General features: G+C 43.3%; 1 protein-coding gene across 1 annotated transcript; it reads left to right on the forward strand.

The window, feature by feature from the left end:
• The first annotated feature begins 1094 nt into the window (after positions 1 to 1094).
• On the forward strand, positions 1095 to 9214 carry myh6 (myosin, heavy chain 6, cardiac muscle, alpha). The gene is made up of 2 exons (XM_035957730.2): positions 1095 to 6997; positions 7461 to 9214. The coding sequence occupies exon 1, from the start codon at positions 1167 to 1169 to the stop codon at positions 6969 to 6971; it is 5805 nt and encodes a 1934-aa protein (XP_035813623.1). The 5' UTR covers positions 1095 to 1166; the 3' UTR covers positions 6972 to 6997; positions 7461 to 9214.
• Positions 9215 to 11449: the final 2235 nt, after the last annotated feature.

Raw genomic sequence — 11449 nt, forward strand, 5'->3', positions numbered from 1 at the left:
TTGGAAACATTAAAAGATTAAAATCAATTTCTGTGAGTTTCAGCAAAGACCAAAAATGTTGGCAGAGATTTTAATTTTTGTGTCAGCATTTATTATGATGTAAAAGATCCATAAATAATTATTAAAGCTAACTCTGATATTTTACTGTATTTCTGGTCAATTTAAAAATTCGGTTAAGTTTAAATTAATGCGTAGGAAGGAATATAATTTATTGCAGGTTACACTGGCATTATTTTACTTTTTTGTGCCATCATTTTAGCTCTTTAAGTAAAAAAGAATGACTTCTGGGAAATTTTACCATAAATGTTCAGTCCATCCACTTTTATAGGAGTTAATAATGGACTAAATGACTGGATGTATGAATGTATTGAGAAGAAAACATGGCAGAAGAATGAATACATAGTGATATAAATAAACAACACATAAATAGTTAAATATAAATGAAACATATTGGTAATGATAAAGGGCAGCATTTAATTAATTTCTTGTTTTTATTTCTGCAGTACCACACATCCGCTCTTTTTTAGGTTATTTTATTATTTTTGAAGTTTTTTCTAATCTTGCTATTAATTTATCTGTTCAGTGTCTGCAGACTGCATGTGTTTTTGCACTTGTTTTAGTTCTTATTCAAAATGAAAATGAATTTTATATATAAATTAGGAGGCATTCAAAGATTTTTTTTTAATGGATTAACATTTTTTTGTGTCAAACAGAATTAGATAAGCCAATGAACATATAAGGAGTGACCTAAAATCACTGGAGACAAGTGATTTTTTTGGAAGTTAGGGATTTTTTTTTACTTAAGCTGAATGGTTTAACAGAAGAACAAATGAGCTGCAGTGAGGATACAGTGGAGTCTAAACAGAGAGGTGTCAGGAGACTCTATCAGCAGGCAGATAAGCAGTGAAACTCTGCTTTTCCTAAAATGGACTTTAACAGCCAAAGGTCCTGAATCTGCCCTCATGGTGCATTCATATCCTAGGACAAATTTAGTGAGGTTGTTTTTTTTCCTTTCAGCAGTTATCTCCTAATTTGGTCCCCAGGGAGCCTTTATAAACTCCTGTGAGCGTGAACAGACTGCAGGTCTTCATCAGCGTCAGCAGGAAAACACACTCTCTTCTCTGTTTTTTCTGTCTTCTGACTGTCAAGGACCTCCACCCTCAACCATGGGTGATGCCCTGATGGCTGAGTTTGGGAAGGCTGCTCCCTACCTGAGGAAGTCAGACAAGGAGCGTCTGGAGGCTCAGACCAGACCTTTTGATATCAAAGTTGAATGTTTTGTAGTTGACGATAAAGTAGAATATGTAAAGGGACAAATCCAGAGCAAAGATGGAGGGAAGGTGACTGTCAAGAAGGATGATGGAACAACGGTGACAGTAAAGGACTCTGATGTTCACCCCCAAAACCCGCCGAAGTTCGATAAAATTGAAGACATGGCAATGTTCACATTTCTCCATGAGCCCGCTGTGCTGTTTAACCTCAAAGAGCGTTATGCAGCTTGGATGATCTACACCTATTCTGGGCTTTTTTGCGTCACTGTTAACCCCTACAAGTGGTTGCCTGTCTACGACGCTGAGGTGGTGGCCGCCTACAGGGGAAAGAAGAGGACCGAGGCTCCCCCTCATATTTTCTCAATCTCTGATAACGCCTACCAGTACATGCTAACTGATAGGGAGAACCAGTCTGTCCTTATCACCGGAGAATCTGGAGCAGGAAAGACGGTGAACACCAAAAGAGTCATCCAGTACTTTGCCAGCATTGCTGCAGTCGGGGGAGGAGGCAAAAAAGACACCAGCAAGGGGACACTGGAGGATCAAATCATCCAGGCGAATCCAGCGCTGGAGGCATTTGGCAACGCCAAAACGGTAAGAAATGACAACTCATCTCGATTTGGAAAATTCATACGGATTCATTTTGGCACCAGTGGCAAACTGTCATCTGCTGACATTGAGACATACCTGCTGGAGAAGTCACGTGTCACCTTTCAGCTCAAGGCTGAGAGGAACTATCACATCTTCTACCAGATCCTGTCCAATCAGAAGCCAGAGCTGCTGGACATGTTGCTGATTACTAACAACCCATATGACTACTCCTACATCTCCCAAGGAGAGGTAACGGTCGCCTCCATCAATGATGCAGAGGAGCTGATGGCTACCGACAGTGCCTTCGATGTGCTCGGCTTCACTCCAGAGGAGAAGATGGGCGTCTATAAGTTGACTGGTGCCATCATGCACTATGGAAACATGAAGTTCAAACAGAAGCAGCGAGAGGAGCAGGCTGAACCTGACGGGACAGAGGCGGCTGATAAATCAGCTTACTTAATGGGGCTGAACTCTGCTGACCTCATCAAAGGGCTGTGCCATCCTAGAGTCAAGGTAGGGAATGAATATGTCACCAAAGGTCAAAGTGTGGACCAAGTCTACTACTCCATCGGTGCTCTGGCTAAGTCAGTGTATGAGAAGATGTTCAACTGGATGGTGGTGAGAATCAACCAATCACTGGACACTAAACAGCACCGTCAGTACTTCATAGGAGTGCTGGACATCGCTGGATTTGAGATCTTTGATTTCAACACATTTGAGCAGCTGTGCATCAACTTCACCAATGAGAAACTGCAACAGTTTTTCAACCATCACATGTTTGTTCTGGAGCAAGAAGAATACAAAAAAGAAGGAATCGACTGGGAGTTCATTGACTTTGGGATGGATTTGCAGGCCTGTATTGACCTGATTGAGAAGCCTCTGGGCATCATGTCAATATTGGAGGAGGAATGCATGTTTCCTAAAGCCAGTGACCAGACCTTCAAATCAAAGCTCTATGATAATCACCTGGGCAAGAACAAAATGTTTGAGAAGCCGAGGGCAGCAAAAGGAAAAGCAGAGGCTCATTTTGCCCTCGTTCACTATGCTGGCACAGTGGACTACAACATCAGCGGCTGGCTGGTCAAAAACAAAGACCCTCTGAATGAAACTGTGGTTGGTCTTTTTCAGAAATCCTCTCTTAAGCTTCTCAGTCTGCTATTTTCAAGCTATTCTGGAGCTGATAGTGGAGACAAAGGAGGTGGCAAAGGAGCCAAGAAGAAAGGCTCTTCATTTCAGACAGTGTCTGCTCTTCACAGGGAAAACCTGAGCAAGCTGATGAATAATTTGAAGACCACTCATCCCCACTTTGTCCGCTGTCTGATTCCTAATGAGAAGAAAACTCCAGGAGTCATGGACAACTGCCTTGTGATGCACCAGCTGCGGTGTAACGGTGTCCTAGAAGGCATCAGGATCTGCAGGAAGGGTTTCCCAAACAGGGTCCTTTATGGTGACTTTAAGCAGCGGTACAGGATCCTGAATGCCTCTGCCATCCCAGAAGGTCAGTTTATTGACTGCAAAAAAAGTGCTGAAAAGTTGCTGGGATCCCTGGACATCGACCACACTCAGTACAAGTTTGGCCACACAAAGGTTTTCTTTAAAGCTGGGCTGCTAGGAACTCTGGAGGAGATGCGAGATGAGCAGCTTTCTCGAATCATCACCAGGATCCAGGCCAATGCTCGTGCCATTCTCATGAGGGCACAGTTTGCTAAGCTTGTGGAACGTAGGGATGCCCTAATGGTCATCCAATGGAACCTTCGGTCTTTTCTGGGTGTGAAGAACTGGCCATGGATGAAGCTCTTCTTTAAAATTAAACCTCTGCTAAAGAGTGCTGAGTCTGAGAAGGAGATGGCCAACATGAAGGATGAATTCAACAAGTTGAAAGAAGCTCTGGAGAAATCCGAAGCAAGACGGAAGGAACTAGAGGAGAAAATAGTGACTCTTCTCCAAGAGAAGAATGATCTGACTCTTCAAATTCAGTCTGAACAGGACACTTTAACAGATGCAGAAGAACGCTGTGAACAGCTTATAAAAAGCAAAATTCAACTAGAGGCCAAGCTCAAAGAGATGGCTGAAAGACTGGAGGATGAAGAGGAGCTGAACGCTGATCTTACAGCAAAGAAACGAAAGCTTGAAGATGAATGCTCTGAGCTGAAGAAGGATATAGATGATCTGGAGCTAACTTTAGCCAAGGTGGAAAAAGAGAAACATGCTACAGAGAATAAGGTGAAAAACCTAACGGAGGAGATGGCTTCCCAGGATGAGAACATCATGAAGCTGACCAAAGAGAAGAAAGCACTTCAGGAGGCTCACCAGCAGACACTGGATGACCTGCAGAGTGAAGAAGATAAAGCCAACAGCTTGACAAAAGCTAAAGCTAAACTAGAGCAACAGGTGGATGATCTGGAGGGCTCACTGGAGCAAGAGAAAAAAGTCAGAATGGACCTGGAGCGCTCAAAGAGGAAGCTCGAAGGAGACGTGAAACTGACCCAGGAGAGTTTGATGGACTTGGAGAATGACAAACAACAGCTCGAGGAAAAACTGAAGAAAAAAGACTTTGAGATCACCCAAGTAACTTCAAGACTCGAAGATGAGCAGGTTGCTTCGGTTCAGCTTCAGAAGAAGCTGAAAGAAAACCAGGCAAGAATTGAGGAGCTTGAGGAAGAGCTGGATGCTGAGCGTGCAGCCCGGGCCAAAGTGGAGAAGCAGCGCTCTGATCTTTCCCGAGAGCTGGAGGACATCAGCGAACGTCTGGAGGAAGCTGGTGGAGCCACATCAGCTCAGGTGGAGCTGAATAAGAAGAGAGATGCTGAATTTCAGAAGCTGCGCAGGGAACTGGAGGAATCCACCCTCCAACACGAGTCTATTGCTGCATCTCTGAGAAAGAAACATGCCGACAGTGTTGCTGAACTGGGAGAACAGATCGATAATCTGCAACGTGTTAAGCAGAAACTTGAGAAGGAAAAGAGTGAGCTGAAGCTGGAGCTGGATGACTTGTCTTCTAACATGGAGAGTGTGGTGAAGGCGAAGTCAAACATTGAGAAGATGTGCCGCACAATGGAAGACAACATGAATGAGTACAAGTGTAAATATGAAGAGGCTCAACGGAGCATCAATGACTTGACAACCCAGAGAGCCAAGCTTCTCACAGAGAATGGTGAGTTTGGACGCCAGCTGGAGGAAAAAGAGTGTCTGATATCACAACTGACCAGAGGAAAGAACTCCTACAACCAGCAGGTTGAAGATCTACGCAGACAGCTGGAGGAAGAAGTGAAGGCCAAGAATGCCCTCGCCCATGCTGTTCAGTCTGCCCGTCATGACTGTGATCTGCTCCGAGAGCAGTTCGAAGAGGAGCAGGAAGCCAAGGCTGAGCTACAAAGAGCCCTGTCCAAGTCCAACACTGAGGTTGCAGCATGGAGGACTAAATATGAAACTGATGGGATCCAAAGAACAGAGGAGCTGGAAGAAGCAAAAAAGAAGCTGGTCCAGAGACTGCAGGAGGCCGAGGAGGCCATCGAGGCCGTGAATGCAAAGTGTTCATCTCTCGAGAAGACCAAACACCGCCTTCAAAATGAGATTGAAGACCTGATGCTGGACCTTGAAAGATCTAATGCAGCATCTGCAGCACTAGACAAAAAACAAAGAACCTTTGACAAAGTCTTGGCAGAGTGGAAGCAAAAGTTTGAGGAGTCACAGTGTGAATTAGAGGCCTCCCAGAAGGAGGCTCGGTCTCTGAGCACTGAACTCTTCAAATTGAGGAATGCTTATGAGGAATCACTGGATCAACTTGAGACCATGAAGAGAGAGAACAAGAACCTCCAAGAGGAGATCTCTGACCTTACTGATCAGCTTGGAGAAGGCGGACGGAGTGCACATGAACTGGAAAAGATCCGAAAGCAGCTTGAACAAGAAAAGGCTGAGCTCCAGTCAGCTCTGGAGGAGGCAGAAGGTTCTCTAGAACATGAAGAAAGCAAGATCCTCAGAGCCCAGCTAGAGTTCAACCAAGTGAAGGCTGACATGGAGCGCAAAGTGGCTGAGAAAGATGAGGAAATGGAGCAGGCCAAAAGGAACTACCAACGGATGCTCGAGTCTCTTCAGTCTTCTTTGGAATCTGAGACCAGGAGCCGAAATGAGGCCCTTAGAGTCAAGAAGAAGATGGAGGGTGACCTGAATGAAATGGAGATCCAGCTGAGCCAAGCTAACAGGCAAGCAGCCGACGCCCAGAAACAGCTCAAGAGCCTACAGGCATTCCTAAAGGACGCTCAGCTCCAGCTGGACGACAGCCAGCATGGCAATGATGATCTGAGAGAAAACATTGGTCTGCTTGAACGGCGAAACAACCTGATCCAGGCTGAGCTGGAGGAAGTGAGGGCTGCCCTTGAACAGACGGAGAGAAGTCGGAAACTGGCTGAGCAGGAGCTGACTGATGCAACAGAGCGGATGCAGCTCCTCCACTCGCAAAATACCAGCCTGATCAACCAGAAGAAGAAACACGAAACTGACCTCCTCCACCTGCAGAATGAGATGGAGGAGGCTATACAGGAGAATCGCAATGCTGAGGAGAAAGCAAAGAAGGCCATCACAGATGCAGCCATGATGGCTGAGGAGTTGAAGAAGGAGCAGGACACCAGCGCACATCTGGAGCGCATGAAGAAAAACATGGAGCAGACCATCAAAGACCTGCAGCATCGACTGGACGAGGCCGAGCAGATCGCTATGAAGGGCGGCAGAAAGCAGCTCCAGAAACTGGAGGCTCGCATCAGAGAGCTGGAGAATGAGCTGGAGGTAGAGCAGAAGAGGGGAACAGAGTCCATTAAGGGGGTTCGCAAGTATGAACGGCGAATCAAAGAGCTCACCTACCAGACTGAGGAAGACCGCAAGAACATGGCTCGCCTTCAGGACCTGGTGGACAAGCTGCAGCTCAAGGTCAAGTCCTACAAACATGCAGCTGAGGAGGCAGAGGAGGCAGCCAACAGCAACATGGCTAAACTCCGCAAGCTGCAGCACGAGCTGGAGGAAGCTGAGGAGAGGGCCGACATAGCCGAGTCGCAGGTGAATAAGCTGAGGGCGAAGACCAGGGACGGCTCCTCCAAGAAGGGCCTGGATGAGTGACAAGATCCCAGAAGTCAATGTCACAGGTGAGTTCATGTGTACTGAACATTCACTGTGATCACCACTGATCACAGTCAAACTTATGTAACATTAGCAGCATATTTATGATGTTTGAATGGTTTAAGATGGTAAAAACAACTTCTAAATGACAACAACAAAACTTAATTTACTAGCTTTTATTTTAATTATGAACCACATTGAAAGTCTTATTGCACATGTTAAGTGGTCTACATACTTAAGGAGTGACAAAGTTCAAGACTTTGGTCTGAGTTTATGACAAATTGAACAGTAACCTGTGATGAAGGCCATGATATGTTACTAAAAGCAAAAAATAACAATGAAAAAATGTAATTAAAATAACAACAAAACAACTACATCCTTTATATTTAAACGTGGGCAGAGATAGACCTTGATCACGACAGTATCTCTGTGTATGTTTTTTGTTGTTCTGTGCTTCTCATTAATATCCAGGACTGTTTTTATTGACAGGTGTTCCTATTGCTGGATGTTTGATCCCAAAGCTGCCGTGGAACCTGAAACCAACAGCAACACGTTTTATCGCCATTACAAGTAACATATGTAGTTGTAGTGTTAATTATCCTACTTATCATTTGAAACTGGGTAGTCTGAGTGTTCAAGTTAAACTATTCTCACTGGTGTTGACCAACCCTGTCTGTCTGGGTTTGTTTACTTTTGGTTTTAAGTCACTTTCTGGTTAGGTTTATACACCAAAACTGCACTGTGAAGTTTAAGAAAATATCAAGCTTGTTTGGACACTTTCACACGTTAGAAGCTTGGTGAAAATTAGGCATCAAAATTATTGGGTTAGGATTTGGAAAAATGCCATGGCTTGGTTTAAAATACGACAGATTCACTATTTTTATAAGCCTTTCCTCCTTTTTCTTGGTTACCAGGATGTTTGAGAAATACTTGTACAGAAACATAATTATGCGGAGACTTTGTTGTTTTGACATGATGCCCAATTGAAAGCCAAGACATCACCAATGAGGTTTGAGGAAGTTTAACTGGAGTCATGAAGTTTGTCTTCGAAGGGTTCGTGTGGTTTGTATGTCATGCTCTCTCAGGTAGAAATGTCATAAAAGAAGAACTCATGCTTCTTAAATGTTCTGTGTGGTAGGAAACAGATTGTTTAGAGAAAAGATGGGAAAAAAATACAATTTCTGTACGTTGTCATCTCTCTGTGGACACCTGGGAGTCTGTTCTGTCTTCTGCCTTCTGAGCAAACATACGAACATCTGAGTTTAGATCCTCCATGTTTAATATCATTCTGCAGCCACTTTGATAATGAATTGTACCTCTCCTCCTGATCTAAAGCTTGTCCATCTTCATCTTTTAGAATTTTTAGCAAAGTTTTAACTCACACGTGGAACTAAAAACACAAATGATGCTCTTGCAGGTTCTTCATAATGCACCTCCCAGTTTAGCAGCCACTGGATTAAGGATGTGTTAGCTTCACAAGTTGATTAACTGCCATGTTCAGTTCACTGTTTACCTGAAGTATTCAAGACTCCAGACAGCCAATCAGAGAGCAGCATTTTCCATCGTTTAGGAGAAAATTTAAATGTAACTGAAAACCCCTTATCTCAGCATCAGTTCAGCTGATCCAAGTTTCACTAATGTTTGATTTTATGCTGCTTTTGTTAATTTAATCTGATGTTTGTAAGCTCTGTGATGTTTAAGACTCATACCAAGGATAATCAGTTATTGAATTCAAGTACGGCCAGCATCTTGTTTTCGTTTTTTTTTCTGAATCTATTACAATCGATTATGACATGCTATCATTAATCTGTAGAGAAATAAATTCCTGCTGAGCACTGAGAGCTCATCTGTGTTCACTCTTCTTTAAAAAAATGACCACGTGTTTTCCTACTTACTGTTTCAAAGGTTCATAGATGAAACTCAAATCTGAGTGCCTTAAAAATGATGTCAACCAAGCAATATATTATGCAACTGAACACATTAAAAGCACCATAAATGATCTAAATGTCCACAGTTTGCTAAAGAAACTTACAGTGTTAACATGGCCATATGATATTTTTTAATATGCTATAAAACAGACCTATAACTGAGTATTTCCACCTTGAAGCTGCAATGTACTAATGACAGATTGAGACAGCCAAAATTTCTGAACAAACCGAAGAAAACAATCCTGTTTAACTGCAGGGTGGGACTTTCTGTATCATTATTGGATCCGTAATAAATACATCAATGTGTAACTTTGATACACAGTGTCGAGTTTTTGTCATTGAATCAGTAACTGGAGGGGGACTTTATGTGGATGCATTTTATTAAAACTAATTATCTGCTTAAAACTGATTTGGACTTAATTAATTACAGTGCCAACATCTGATTCAGCTTGTACTCCTCCTCTAACTCCTCACCAACTTCAGGGCCTCCTGAAGGCGAACCTCCAGCGAAACGCCCCAAGACTTCACCTTAATTCATTTTAACCACATTTTATTGTAGTCGCGTTGTAGTTTCTTCTCCAAGTAAGATGAATCCACAGCTGCCACGTGTAAAGGTGAGTTTCATAGCTTTCGATTTTATTCTTTAGACCTCTTGATTTATAATTTGAAACCTCCAACAGAAGAAGAGAAATTTTGCACTGGATTCTACATGTCGTTTCTTTGTGTTGTCTTTCAGGACTGACTTCTGATGACTCCAGGACCCAAGATGAAAAGACGACTAAAAAGAGAACCCCAGTAGATGAAGGGACAAGACACAGCTCCAGCAGTTAGATGACGACGGAGGACGGAGCTGACCAGAAGAGAACGATGCCCAGAGATAAGGAGCCTGGAGGAGCAGGATGCACTGGTAATTTAAAACATGCTTTAGTAAGAATGACCCTACAGTTACTGCATACATACAGAAGTGTTTAGTGTACAACTGTCTGACAGAATGTAGTTATTTATGCCAGACTGAGCTGAAAAATGTATCTCTATGTGTTTTCTTCCTCAGAGCTGCCGCCATGACACCAAGTAATTTCAAAAAACTAACAGAGACAAAGGAAAGGTCCCAAAGAAGAACAAGGAAATGAGCAATAGAACCAAGATGAGAAAAGATAAGATGGAAACGGATCCAGGACCAGAACATGAGATGACAGATAACACAAGCTAAGTCCATGAAGCAAACTGACTCATTAGATATTTAGTATCCTCTATTTTAAATATTTATCTCAGAGATAATTTTTGTTCTCTTTAGATCTCTCTCCAAGACCCACAACAGCAAGAAGGATCAGAGCAGAACGAGGACCCAGATGTGGAACGATGAGCAAAGAATCACTGTCATAGAGATATAAAAGGTGAGTCAAAGAAGAAATTCAGTTCAGTCATGTTTTATTATTTCGTGTCTCCATCCATTTGTCCTGTCAAGGGTTTGGCTGGAGGTCATCAGTCCATCACAGAGAACAGAAAGAGACAGAAAACTGTTGATGCTCGCACTGATCCTTGTGACCAGTTTAGAATCCCAGTTAACCTGAATGTGTTTGGATTACAGGAGGAATCCACAGAAAACTCCTGCAGTCACAGAGAGAACACGAACTCCACACACGAAGAACAAGCCGACCAGCAGGTTGGCGTGAGCTCTAACCACTGCACCACCCAACCAAAGGCACCAAAGTAAACAAAATGTCACACATGATGTCTGTTTTTACAGATACGTTGGACAATTGTCTGAGTCCCTACTTTTCTTACCACACTGAAGCAGCAAAAGAAACAGCCAGAGGAGCCCCAGGATGAGCAAAGATAGAAGACGAGGTGAGGAAGATGGCGAGGAATGGCTTAAACCAGTGAAGAAGACGAAACAGAACCAGGAAGAGGGTAAAAACAATGAAGAACAGCTCTAGATAAGAATAAGACAGGTAAGCCCCCAAATTAAAATGTTTCTACAAGTTCTGTTGAAGTTATTAAGAAGACATTCTGTCAGTAGAGGTCTGACTTCAGAGAAAATCCTGATGTCTGTGTTTGACTTTATACTCTAGACTGCACCACTTCTGTGTCTGTTAACATTTGTACTGTTTGTGTGTTTCAGCTCCAGACAAGAGCAGACACCAGACTGATGCTGGACTGATACTAGACTGATAGTGGACTGATACTGGACCGATGCTGGACTGACGCTGGACTGATAGTGGACTGATGCTGGACTGATAGTGGACTGATACTAGACTGATAGTGGACTGATGCTGGACTGATACTGGACCGATACTAGACCGATGCTGGACCGATGCTGGACTGACGCTGGACTGATACTACACTGACAGTGGACTGATACTACACTGACAGTGGACTGATACTAGACTGATAGTGGACTGATGCTGGACTGATACTGGACCGATACTAGACCGATGCTGGACCAATGCTGGACCGATGCTGGGCTGGATGCTCTTCATTTAAAGATGCTGGAGACGAGTTCACTTCAACTGTTCAACTCTGATATTTGCTCTGATCAAATTATGCAAC

The sequence above is a fragment of the Amphiprion ocellaris genome, chromosome 12, assembly GCF_022539595.1.
Source record: "Amphiprion ocellaris isolate individual 3 ecotype Okinawa chromosome 12, ASM2253959v1, whole genome shotgun sequence".
NCBI classification, from domain to species: domain Eukaryota; kingdom Metazoa; phylum Chordata; class Actinopteri; family Pomacentridae; genus Amphiprion; species Amphiprion ocellaris.

Coding starts and splice junctions, on each gene's coding strand:
- myh6 (XM_035957730.2), top strand. CDS start 1,167: ATGGGTGATGCCCTGATGGCTGAGTTTGGGAAGGCTGCTCCCTACCTG.